This window comes from Carassius gibelio, chromosome A10 (assembly GCF_023724105.1).
Source record: "Carassius gibelio isolate Cgi1373 ecotype wild population from Czech Republic chromosome A10, carGib1.2-hapl.c, whole genome shotgun sequence".
Classification (NCBI taxonomy): Eukaryota; Metazoa; Chordata; class Actinopteri; order Cypriniformes; family Cyprinidae; genus Carassius; species Carassius gibelio.
In genome coordinates this window covers 866,700-879,979 of record NC_068380.1, presented here as the reverse complement: position 1 = coordinate 879,979, position 13,280 = coordinate 866,700, and the positions used below count along the sequence as shown (strand labels likewise).

At 36.5% G+C, this 13,280-nt stretch overlaps 2 protein-coding genes across 4 annotated transcripts; both read right to left on the bottom strand.

Annotated features, from left to right (window-relative positions):
* Positions 1-813: 813 nt before the first annotated feature.
* On the bottom strand, positions 814-3,109 carry LOC128020721 (cytochrome c oxidase subunit 5B, mitochondrial-like). The gene is made up of 4 exons (XM_052607348.1): positions 2,942-3,109; positions 2,520-2,590; positions 1,254-1,353; positions 814-1,149 (listed from the first exon to the last, which is right to left on the bottom strand). The coding sequence occupies exons 1-4, from the start codon at positions 3,036-3,038 to the stop codon at positions 1,037-1,039; spliced, it is 381 nt and encodes a 126-aa protein (XP_052463308.1). The 5' UTR covers positions 3,039-3,109; the 3' UTR covers positions 814-1,036.
* A 721-nt stretch (positions 3,110-3,830) lies between these two features.
* Positions 3,831-10,937, bottom strand: dbnla (drebrin-like a). 3 transcript variants are annotated; one of them, XM_052608963.1, is made up of 20 exons: positions 10,723-10,936; positions 10,338-10,393; positions 10,082-10,194; positions 9,541-9,615; positions 9,280-9,426; positions 9,101-9,178; positions 8,859-9,010; positions 8,249-8,303; positions 8,079-8,153; positions 6,871-6,951; positions 6,692-6,769; positions 6,450-6,601; positions 5,868-5,922; positions 5,698-5,772; positions 5,144-5,252; positions 4,854-5,030; positions 4,704-4,766; positions 4,506-4,618; positions 4,294-4,378; positions 3,831-4,101 (listed from the first exon to the last, which is right to left on the bottom strand). In XM_052608963.1, the coding sequence occupies exons 1-20, from the start codon at positions 10,803-10,805 to the stop codon at positions 3,965-3,967; spliced, it is 1,959 nt and encodes a 652-aa protein (XP_052464923.1). In that variant the 5' UTR covers positions 10,806-10,936; the 3' UTR covers positions 3,831-3,964. The 3 variants fall into 3 exon arrangements, with proteins under 3 accessions (XP_052464923.1, XP_052464924.1, XP_052464925.1); XM_052608964.1 differs by having other exon boundaries at positions 5,871-5,922; XM_052608965.1 differs by lacking the exons at positions 5,698-5,772; positions 5,868-5,922; positions 6,450-6,601; positions 6,692-6,769; positions 6,871-6,951 and having other exon boundaries at positions 10,723-10,937.
* Between the last annotated feature and the right edge of the window lie 2,343 nt (positions 10,938-13,280).

Genomic DNA, 13,280 nt, shown 5'->3' with positions numbered 1-13,280 from the left:
ACTGTAGGTGCGGTAAACAAGAGAGAGGCTGAAATGGCAGCTTGGAAATTCATGATGATGAATTCAGTTATGCTAATAACCATTAGGCAATTAAGACTAAAATTTATTTATTTTTGTTATATGAAGAGCAGACATACAAGCCAATTTGCTCAGCCATTTTAAAAGAGAGAACATTAGCTTTGATTAACAGATGTATCACAAATCAATAATGTGCACTTTACTTACCTAAACAATTAGCACTGATAAATGAATAATATTAAGAACATTTGCGCATTATCACTTGCAGTAGAAGATTTTTATATAGGACTGGGTACTATGAGACTTTTAACACTGTATAATCTAATATTGAACTAGAGGGATAGTAAATTAAATAAAGACTTTTCAAAATAGTATCACATAACAGACTATTTAATAAAATACAGACAAATAACAAAGGCAACAGAGAAAAATAACAAAGCAAGAGCATAATCAATTTAATTTATATATAATAGGGTGTATATACATATACATATATATATATATATATATATATATATATATATATATATAATTAAACAACACTGGCTTGCACACTTTATTTCAATTTTCCACATTTAAAAGTCTTTGAAACTATTAAAATAACTTTACTCTAATTAAAATATTAGCTTTGTAAAGAAAAAAAGAAAAAACATGGCACAATTTATGCTTCTCTTAAAAACAAATTTCAAGCATTAAATTAAAATGTTTTTAGGGTCATGAGAAACAAACACAGTCAGGCATGTCCCGACCTTTGACCAGAATTTACTGAACCTGAATTAAAACAAGAGTCAAGGACAGCATAATCATGTTTATTAGGTGTAACTCGACCAAACTCAAACAGTACACTCCAATAATTTAAGTAAACTGTTTATTGATTTTTAGGAATTGTTAACATATTGTGTCCCACACCAGGAGGACAGGTTACATCTCCTGTACTTCTCTGCAAAAAGACAAACATGAATGAGGTCAAGACGTCTCTGGAATTCTGGGATGCAACGCTGCGGTGGAGGCAGCAGGATCAGTGAGGAAGCTCATGAGGTACGAGCTTGTAATGAGAGCCACATGAAGGACAGCGCTGGGCTTCACCCTCATGGAGCCAGAACCAAACCACAGCGGTGTTGTCCTCCTCACCTGGACACACACACACACACATACACATACATGTGCTTAATACAACCTCTAACAAAATAAACTGAAATGACATCAAGTACCTAGAATCAAGAGTTTTAACTTACAGACACATCCAACAATTCTTTTGTTGGTGATGGAAGGCACGAGATGAGGGTCCGACTTTGACCCAGCATACTCCTTGGGCTTCAGCATGCTGAAAGGATCCTGGGAAATAGAAGAACATGATTTCAGTCAGTCATTTTGGAGAATGTGTTTGAAATGTGCTTTAAAAGAATAATTCACTCAAAAATTAAACTTATCCCATGATTTACTCCCTCTCAAGCCATCCTAGGTGTATAACTTTCTTCTTTCAGACAAATACAATCAGTTATATTTAAAAAATATCCTGGCTCTTCCAAGCTTTGTAATGGCAGTTGAGATTAATTAGTCCAATAAACTGCATCCATCCATCAAAAAAGTTCTCCACACGGCTCTGGGGGAGAATAAAGGCCTTGTGAAGTGTAAATATCCATATTTACGGTATCTCTTTATAAACCATAACCTCTAGCTTCCACTAAATGTAGCAGACTGATGGATGGACGCACTTTTTTGGATTTCTATAGGAGTACTGAATCTCAAACCCCATTCACTGCCATTATAAAGCTTGGAAGAGCCAGGAAATTTTTTAAATATAACTCTGATTCTATTTGTCAGAAGAAAGTTATACACCTAGGATGGCTTGAGGGGGAGTAAATCATGGGGTAATTTTCATTTTTGGGTGAACTATCCCTTTAAAAGGACTACAATTCCTGTATAGCATGTTGCTGACAATGCCAAGGTCGTGGGTTTGATTTCCAGGGAAAGCATGACCTAATAAAATGTATACTCTGGGATTCGTTTGAAATGTCACTTCAGATAAAAACATCTGTCAAATGCATGAATGTAAAGGAGTAGTTAACCAAAAATCTAAACTCTGCCACCGAATCCTCCATCATGTCACTTCAAACCTGTTATTTCTGGTATTATTTTTCACAATGACTTTCTGCAAGTGAGAACCATAATGTCATTTCATAATGACATTGACATTAAAACTAACATGAGGTCATTAAAATGCACCATATTTTAAAGTCAAATTGACAACTTGAGTCTTCTTTGGAGTCCTAGAGACATGACCTTACAAGCTGTTGGGAAAAAAAAAACTATAAAAATATTCTTCAAAAATCATTTTTTGAGAGGAAATGAAATGGCACGCCAGTTTGGATCAACATGAAGGGGAGTAAATAACAACAGAATTTCACATTTGGGTGAATCTGTCCTCTGCAATGAAACTTATATTTGATGCAAGCATCAACGTTTATTTTGACAGGTTTCTGACAGATCATAATACATACGGAGCCTGTTTTCAGAGCATCCATAATTTTCTTCTCGAGTCCAGTCGCCTGCTCTTCATCAGTGGGAATACCTGTGTGAAAAATTAAGATTTAAAGACTTCAACAATTCTACTTCTGTCCAGCAATACATAGTCCATTTCTATATTTGCAGACTATCGGCCAAGTCAAGTATAGCGCATTTTTATTTTATTTTTAAAACTAAACCAATATATCACAAAAATCCATATTAATACTCTTAAACAACAAAAAAATATCACATGAGAAAGTATATTTAAACACGCTTTGCCATTTAGACTTCCGCTGCGGTAAGCGCATCGACCTCCGCGGAAGGCATCGCGTCCTTGGCACGCGTTCAAACTGCCTCTTAAATGATGCTGCAGCGCGTTTCTGTTGTTAGAAACAGCCCGTGATAGAAGACTGACCTCCCGCTGCCATCCCCCTGCTCAGAGCGACCACCGGAGAGGCCCTGCGGGTCACAGCGGCCCGGACGGCGCTTCTCAGAAGTAACCTTGCGGCCATGTCTTCCTCTTCCCCAAAACTACCAGAATCGGGCTGATGACGTCAAGGAGGCGTTTTTGTAACACTGGCGTCGCGCGAGTTACACGTCAGCAATCTATGTATTCCATACCCTCTGATTTGAAGTGAACGGCTGGCAATGGTTCTTGGACAGATAAAGCCTTTTTTTTTCTTTCTTTTATTCAGTTCAATCACACAAAGACACAATGAAAACAAATATAAAACATACATAAAAATAATGGGATTAAAAACAATACACACATTATGGCAGCTACATTAATTTAAAAGGCTTTAGAATTTTTATTGTTTTATAAGCTTCTTATTTTGTGATCTCATATTAGAAAGGGTTTAAAAGTATATTTTAAGATCATGTAATATATGATTGTCCTTATGAATGACTTTTGACTTACGAATATAAAACTTTGTTAAGATAATTAACAGATTAATAATATTAATGTTTATCAGAAAAATATGGGTTTTGAAAAAGTAAAACATCATGAGGTTCTAAATTAAGGGCTTTTTTATTTTTTATTAAGTCTATTTTTAAAGTCAACCCAAAATGAAATAGAAAAGGGCAATAGAAAAATAAATGTTCGATAGATAAAGCCTTTTACTTACAAAATCTTTCATTGCAATTGTTATTTTGGCTACAATAACTAAAGTTGTTGTTACAGCTTTAAAATCATAAAATAGTTTATGTTCATGACTATGTGTGTAAATGTATGTATGTGCACACACACACACACACACACACACACACTTCTGTCGCGTGCTTGAATCAAGATGAAAAGAAAATAAGACTTTTGTTGAACTTTATTTGGATAAAGTAAGAAAACTGATTTTTCAAAAGCCCAGTAACATAATTAAAGCACATTAACAAACCACAATCATTTTGTTACACGATAATGCATCTGATTGGTGAACTGCACTTAAAGAAGCTCAACATAATTAGCAGGAAACAATCCGTAGTGACCATCAGGACTGTAACCTCTCCACCAGCCTTCATCTATCATCTCGATCCCTGTGATTATATCATCCGGGTCAAAGGTGATCTCCGAGTCATCAGCTAAATGAGAAACAAAGAAGAAAATATAGTGCATAAACTGATATGCTTTTAAAACTACAGCTTCACTGATTATTAGAGTGTTTGGAATATTGTATATACATTTACAAACTTGTTAATCAGGCCTAGCTTTATACAATTAATTTCTAATTAAAATAAATGACTTAGATTATACAGTAGAACCACACCACTCACAAGCTTGGTAATCATAAAGTGCTCTTGCGCAGATGTTCTGGTTTCCACCCGTCTCCGCTTCCTCACCAGCATGGTTTTGGAAATCCTCCAAATTATACGATAAATACAGTACATCATTTTTTAGACCCAGCTGAAGTATTATTATTATTACAGAAAAATCTGTCCTAATATGTCAAGGAAGCAAGGTTTTGATGACAAGACAAGTAACAAACCTGGTTAACATTCTCGTAGAGATTTTCATGTGAGGGGATGTTGGTGTAGATGTTGTTTACATCATAACTTTGTTGTTTCCCAGCATCAGGGCTCGATCCCTCCTCATCTGAATCTGCTCCAGGATACACAGCAAGTAAGATTTCAAGCATCATTATGACACTGACTGATAATAATAAGCTTTACAGAGAAACACACACCATCCCATTCATCTTCAGAATCCTCGGCTTGTTCAGTCACAAATGGATCTTCAGAGAAGGGGTCTGAAAGACAGAAATTAAGCAAGTTTTTACTTATCGGTTACATAATGTCAAAACACAGAAGCAAAAAGGGTTGTTGCTTTTATTTACCTTCATATTTTACTGGGAAAGTCGGAGTTTTGTGCACAGGAGAGACTGGAGCTGGTATATGTGAAACTGAAGCAGCTGCCACAGGGCGAACTGGAGATAAAGGCTGAGACCTGCTTTCATTGGGAGGGATGTCTGCACTGACTGCTTGCTTGGATAAAAATGGGCTTCTCAACTGACCTGGGGGAAAAGACATGAAGTTCTGTATTAAAGGCTTGAGACTGCTCATGTTTTATTTATGAGGTTTTGTCAGATGTTCTTTTGATGAATTGTTGGACAGGTGTTTTCTTTACCTGGTCGGGTGGCTGAAGAAGGTGTTGCACTGTTGGCCAAGCTTCTCTCCTTCTGCATGAACAGCTCTCTGGGATTGATTGAACGCTGAGAGATGACTGATGCGGCCTCCTGAAAAAAGAGAAAATGCATGTGGAAAATGCTATTTTATGTCCTTTTATTTCTTTTTTGCCCTTTTTTTACATACACTTATACCTATAATAGAGGAAAACACTAGGATTCAAGAACTTTTTTTAACATTTTTAATGATTATGTGTAAACTCCCCAAGACAAACCATAAGACATCAATATTTTTATATTATAGCATTGTTTTATATTTTATTACATAAATCACAATGCTTTGTGGGAAGAGTATTTCATTTGATCATTAACAAATGGTCAGATTTTTTAATATACTCTTTTCTTTGAAGCAGTGATTCATCTGAGGATTTGTGCAGCTTAGAACTCTTTGTTAAATAGTTTTTTTTTTAATCTTTCTGGAGAAAATCAATGGAATATCCAAGGACACTCTCACTGTTGTGCTGTATTTATTTTGACTCATCAAAGGTGAACTCACATTGGCCTTCTGCACAGACTCAGGTCGCAATATTCCTGCTTTGACAGGAGACTGGTTTTCCTTCTGCTCTTTCTCCTTAATAACGAGCAAGGCAATCAAGAGTTACTAACATGTTATATTAAATATGATTTTATCATGTTCAGATTTATTGCAGTAAAGTCATATTTTACCACTTTTCTTTGCTCCTGGTCTTCATTTCGTGCCTCTTGTTTCTTTTCAAACAACCTGTGAGACCACAAGTAGGAAGCTATTTAATAGTTACTTTGAGCCAAAGCAACTTGTTAATTTTTACATACACTACTTTTAAAAAGTTTGAGGACGGTAATTATTTTTTTTTGAAAGAGCTCTCTTATGCTCAGTAAGGCTGCATTCATTTTTATATATTATATTAAATTATTTAATTAAAAAAAAATGTATATTATAATATTTTATAAAATATAATTTATTCCTGTGATGCAAAGCTGATTTTTTTTCAGCATCATTACTCAGTCACATATGATGATATGATGCTCAAGAAACAACTATTATTATCAGTGTTGAAAACATTTGTGCTGCTTAATATTATTATGGAAAATTATTTTTGGATGTTTCTTTGAAAGTTCAAAAGAACTGCATTATTTGAAAAAAAATATTTGTGTTCAAATTAAAATAAAATAAGAATATTAACATATTTCCAGTCCCAAACTAATGAACGGTATTGTATATGAGCTACTATTTGTTGATATGAATAGGACAGACACAAAAACACTCGCCTCTGTTGGTCGATCTCTTTCTCTCTCTCCCTCCGTCTTCGCTCTCGTTCGTTTGCCTCTCGAGCATCATGATCCCTCCGTTCTTTCTCCAGACGCTGCCTCTCCTCATTTGCCTTCCTGCGCTCCTCCTGACGGCGGTTCTTTTCATCTTGCTGATAAAGGAGATGGAAGAGAAGGTGTTAACACAACAAAGCACAGATGAGAGGATAAAAGCATTGTGTTTTACCGTGCCGTTTTCTCACCTCAGCCTGAGCCCAGAAGCTTTCTCTGTCTGTAATTTGGATTTCATCCAAAGCACTGACCTTTTTATAGACAGAACCCTATGGGAACAAAGACATTAGAGTAATTCAGAAAGCAAACAAGCAGATATTCAAAGCCTCTATAAATATGAGGCATGGACATAAGTCATCGCTTCACTCACCACACGTCCGAGAGGTTCACAACTATTGTTCTGGCTTGATTCTTTGTGGATGTTGTAGTTGACGCCTGAGCCCTTGGACACCTTCTCCATGATAAAACACACATTCAAAATTAGGAACTTGAAGCGAATGAAATTCCATGACCCTAATGTAATTACAAAGTGTTAATCGAGATTTATAATAAGCTGCATCATATTAGGGTTGTAAGAAAACATCGATACACGTGAGTATCGCGATATTTTGTTTGGCGATAATGTATCGATTCTCAAAAACCTAACATCGATATAAAAAAATAAAAAAATCATAAAAGAATCATGACAGTTTCGTTTTGAGTTTATTTCCCGACCGCTAGATAGGAGTCTTCATCTCTGAACAAATCCTGCGTGACAGGAAATACCAGTATTAGAGCACGCCACTAATGTTCGCGTTAATGTAGTTCGCTGCTAGTAATAGAGGGTGAAAGATTTGTCCCAGTTCATGTTTTGATGTACAGAGCTGAAGTGTGCTGTCATTTAGGCTTTTGTGGTAACCTCCACTGCGGGACTGTTGAGCTGTTGAACCGCCTCGGTTCCACCGCTTGCCGCGACCCGTGTGAAGAGGCTCGCACAGGGGCGCAGCCATAAGCGGGAGGGGGTCGTCCCGCAGCTGCAGCTTTCTCTCATTTTGGGGGCGTTATATGCAGTTGGTGCGGTGTTCACGTCGCGGTTTCGACGGCGGTAAAGTTAGTTTGACGTTTGCTATACTGTCGCTTTATAGGATTTGTATGATCTAAGCTTGTAAGACTTATTTGACCTTTTTGGATCTTTATTTTAGTTCCCTGGAATTTCAACGGAGAGACACTTCTCAGGTAATTTTAAATCTAACTTTGTTCTTTGAAGATTAAACTAAGTCTTATTGGTTTGGAACATGAGGTTGAGTAAATGATGAGAATTTTTCTTTTCCTTTTTCCATTAAAAAGTAGGCTGGTTCTCATCAGTACATTCGGTTTTGGATGTTTTTGTCCAATCGTACCCAGTTGATGAGCACAAACTTGGGAACTCCAGAGTTAGGGTCAACTCTTTACAGTGATTCATCTGAGGATTTGTGCAGCTTAGAACTCATAACTAAAGAGTTGTTTTTTTTTTATCTTTCTGGAGAAAATCAATGGAATATCCAAGGACACTCTCACTGTTGTGCTGTATTTATTTTGACTCATCAAAGGTGAACTCACATTGGCCTTCTGCACAGACTCAGATCGCAATATTCCTGCTTTGACAGGAGACTGGTTTTCCTTCTGCTCTTTCTCCTTAATGACAAGCAAGGCAATCAAGAGTTACTAACATGTTATATTAAATATGATTGTATTATGTTCAGATTTACTGCTATAAAGTCATATTTTACCACTTTTCTTTGCTCCTGGTCTTCATTTCGTGCCTCTTGTTTCTTTTCAAACAGCCTGTGAGACAACAAGTAGGAAGTGAATTAGTAGTTACATTGAGTCAAAGCAACTTATTAATTTTTACATACACTATTTTTCAAAAGTTTGAGGACAGTTATATTTTTATCTGTTTTTTGAAAGAGCTCTCTTATGCTCAGTAAGGCTGCACTCATTTTAATATATCATATTCAATTATTTAATATAAATACATTTTTTTCTATTATAATATTTTATAAAATGTAATTTATTCCTGTGACATAAACCTGAATTTTCAGCATAATTACTCCGGGTTTCAGTCACATATGATGATTTGATGCTCAAGAAACAACTATTATTGAAAACAGTTGTGCCGCTTAATATTTTTGTGGAAAATAATTTTTGGATGTTTCTTTGAGAGATAAAAAAAACTGCATAATCTGAATTAAAAATCTTTTGTAACTGTCTCCTTTGTTCAAATTAACATGTCCGTGCGGAAGGAGAATATAAATATATTTCCAGTCCCAAACTAATGAACGGTATTGTATATGAGCTACTATTTGACGATATGAATAGGACAGACACAAAAACACTCGCCTCTGTTGGTCGATTTCTTTCTCTCTCTCCCTCCGTCTTCGCTCTCGTTCGTTTGCCTCTCGAGCATCATGATCCCTCCGTTCTTTCTCCAGACGCTGCCTCTCCTCATTTGCCTTCCTGCGCTCCTCCTGACGGCGGTTCTTTTCATCTTGCTGATAAAGGAGATGGAAGAGAAGGTGTCAACACAACAAAGCACAGATGAGAGGATAAAAGCATTGTGTTTTACCGTGCCGTTTTCTCACCTCAGCCTGAGCCCAGAAGCTTTCTCTGTCTGTAATTTGGATTTCATCCAAAGCACTGACCTTTTTATAGACAGAACCCTATGGGAACAAAGACATTAGAGTAATTCAGAAAGCAAACAAGCAGATATTCAAAGCCTCTATAAATATGAGGCATGGACATAAGTCATCGCTTCACTCACCACACGTCCAAGAGGTTCACAACTATTGTTCTGGCTTGATTCTTTGTGGATGTTGTAGTTGACGCCTGAGCCCTTGGACACCTTCTCCATGATGGCTGCAGGTTCAGCATCATCATCTGATCGAGCGTTGATGGTCACATGGGCACCCTTTAATAAAACACACATTCAAAATTAGGAATTTTAAGCGAATGAAATTACATGACCCTAATGTAACTACAAAATGAAAATCTGGAATTATAATAAGCTGCATCATACACTCACCCTCAGAAAATTTGCCATTGAATGAACGTGGTTGGCGCAAACACCCTTTCTAATGTCCTTGACTCCCTCGCCAGTCTAAAACCAAATAATAATATAAAGATGATTTCTAAAATGGAGATTGAAAGGTTAAAGCGATAGTTCAGCTAAAACAATTCTGTCATCGTTCATTTTAATCCCTCCACCGAAAGTCAAGGTAACCAAAATTTAGACAATCCAAAAGGATCATGATTGCAACATACAACTAATCGAAATGAATCAAATGGTTTAATCCAAGCGCAAAGACATACTGTCACTTTATAGGATTTAAAAGATCAAAGCTTGTATGACTTGTATAACCTTTATGGATTTTTATTTTAGTTCGCCAGAATTTCAACGGAGAGAAACTTCTCAGGTTCTTTTAAATCTTAATTGGTTCTTTGAAGATTAAAGTCTTGGAACATAAGGTTGAGTAAATTATGATTTTTTTATTTTCCATTTCCATTATAAAGTAGGCTGGTTCTCATCAGTACATTTGGTTTTGGATGTTTTTGTCCATTCGTACCCAGTTGATGAGCACAAACTTGGGAACTCCAGAGCTGGGGTCCAACACTTTACAGAAGGCATACATGACTTTGCCGCTGTTCAGTTCCTCTACCATTTCTTCAAGCCCACCATCTATGGCACACTCAGAGAAAACACAAGCATTTATAATTGTCAGCTGCTGCTGGCTCATCAGATAGAACAAAAAAGAATGACATCACGCTATTGGCATTCCTACCTGCATTCTTTAAGGTCTTATTTAAAACAAATTCACTCACCTCCCTTCCCTGCCACCCGAATGTCATTACTGTTTCCTTCATAGGTGAACAGCACCCTATAATCAACAAATACAGTTTATTTGTTATTTCAGTCAAAATTAATTGACTGAAGGTAACCACTATAAATGACAACATACATTTATAACGTGAAAATAAAATTTCATCCAAAAGTTACGCAACAAGCAACTAATAATTCCCTTTTGAGCACTAGATATGCAAAAACTGTTTCTTGAAAAGTAATTTGCATGTTATGTTAAAGAGAAATAGCTCATTTTAAGCTACATTTTAACAACGTATAACGTTAAAATGTCGTTAGTACTCAGAAGATATAATTCATTCATTCATTTTTAATAGTATGTTGATTTGTATCAGGTAGATGTCTTACCAGTTTGTGGCCGTTCTCCCGTTCACCACTTCATTATAGGCGTCTGTGAGCGCGGGTCCGTTTTTACTCAAGTTTACTGCCATAGTGGGTCATTGAACTTGCACAAATTCGTGAAGAACTTTTAATGGAGTTATAATATTAATCCTGCCTTGCTCTGTCAGTGGACCGTCTTCTGCCGTTTTGAAAACGCACCTGTCCCATGAAATCTGGTTCAGCGAGTTTTTGGGGAAATGAAACGAGGAAGAGAACGTGTATTTTATTTTCCATGCAGTCATCCTTTACACATTTGTTAAGAAAAATAAATATAGCAAACATTATATGTTGTTAGACAAAATATATTAGAGAGAAAATGCTTCTGTCTTTCTGTCGATCAGTAAACTAAATTAGTAGGCTATTGGGAATCACTTTAGCGAATCGGTTTGTCCGAACCGTTTCGTTTTCATTGAATTAGTTGAAATGATTCACCAATACTTTTTAGTTCAAAGTAATCCAGCCGCCCCATTGTGTGTGTCAAGTTGTGATATTGATGGCCTATTAGCTTATTGTTCACATTATAAGCAGCAGTGTTGTTCAGACTTTACATCTTTGCCGTTAAACCAAAAGTAATTCCGCAAACAATCGTTTGGACTGAATCACTATCCAAAAGAACCATTTGTTCGCGAATTCCACGTTAGCTATCGACCAGTCTCAGGCGGGAGTTGGACTAGTTGATCTAGTAAAATCACATTTTTTGCAGTCACTTCAAGTATATGCTAAACATAATGCAATACTTCATCCTTGCAGAGCAAGAGAAACTGGAAGATCTGAAATACCAGTGTCATGGAAAACATTCATTCAAGCTTCATTCAAAAGGGAACTTAGTGCCCAAATGCATCATATTATGCGAGTTATACTTTGCTGCATTCTGGCAATAGTGAGAGATTCTGTTCTCTGTCAGGTGATCTCCAAACTCATATAGGAAAGAGTCAGAGCAGTAACTTAGCAAACTGAAGAAAGTATTGAATAAAAGGGTGTCGATAAATGTGGCCAACATTATCAGAGAAATATTTTTATTTCATAATGATATTTTTTTTTAAATAAAATATCAAAAGGAATAGCAATGTAGATTTATTTTCACATGCTTTTTTGGTATTTGCCACAGGTGCAGCATTAAACGGGTCATAGGATGCCCATTTTACACAAGTTGATATGATTTTTTATGTTCTTAATGAAAAGTCTGTAACATAGTTTGGTTAACATTTCTCAATGGTTTTGTAAATAACTTTTTTTTTTCCCATGTCAAAAACAAACCTTTTCAGAGGCAGTTTTGTAGCATTTTTCTTTAAATGTTAATGAGCTCTTCTGACCCCGCCCCACTCTTCAGAGCTGCTCTCTGATGGATTCTTTACTTTAGCCGCATTCAAGGCTATGTCATTCTGCTGCCTTGCTGCCACATGAGGCAGTGACTTTCCAGGCAGCGTTTTTTTTGCATGAAGGCACCTGAGCTCATGAAATTGATTTCCAACAGACTTCTGAGGCAATGTAACAGTTTAATCAACAAAATAGAGCAAGTTTTGGTGATAATTAAACAAATATTGAATTGATTTCTCCCTAGAAATAACATCAAAATGTCAAAAAGTTCGTCAGAATTATACATTTACACACAAACTGACCACCAAACACAACTTTCAGATGCCATCTTTATTTTTTTAGCTTAACAGTCATTGAATGGAATGCACAGGATTGTGGGATATCAAAGGCAGCGAAGGATACATCTATGCTGCCTTCAAAATTCGGATGTGTCTTGATACCTTCCTGCCTTGGAATGCTGCCTCCGAAGGGGCGGTTAAAGATAAGACACCAGTCCAGTCTGTGCTGTCAATCAAACGATTGTGGGAGGGGCCTGTGACATCACACAGACAGGCATCTGATCTGCTGGATTTGATAAAGGGGTAAAGATTTTAGCAGATTCAAAAAAAAACACTGGGTGGGTTTTTATCATTTTAGGGTTGTGTACACACACTGTTGACACACATTTCAGTTCAAACTACTTGTAAAAGTGCATAGCATCTGATGATCTCTTTAAGGCCCCTACACAACTATAACGACAACTGAGCAGTGCCCGGTTGCATGAAACTCCTTAAGCTAAGAAATCCCTTAGATATAAGGTTAAGGGTACCCTTAGTGAAACTTGGGTTGCAAGAAAAAGACCCTAAGGGTTTCCTTAAGGAACTTAAGGCTGTTATTAAGATTTTCCCCTTAATTATCTAAGTGTTCCCTTGAGTGTTGCTACAAAGTCCTTAGTGACCATTTCACCTTAATACATTTAAGGGACCAAAACAGCTCCCTTAAGTCAACTTAAACTCAAAATAGGATTGCTGATTTAGTGTTAATTGAAGAGGAGGAAATGCCAAGGCGTGTTTTTAATGATCGTAATCCCTTGGAGGCGATGAATGGTTGATGAAAGGCTGAAAAGGATTATATTATTCTTATAACCACTTACGAAAACAATAATTGCCTTTTCGTTCTCTGTCCAGTTTGGTTTACGTTTTTTTTGTTTTTGTTATGTTTGTACTCTC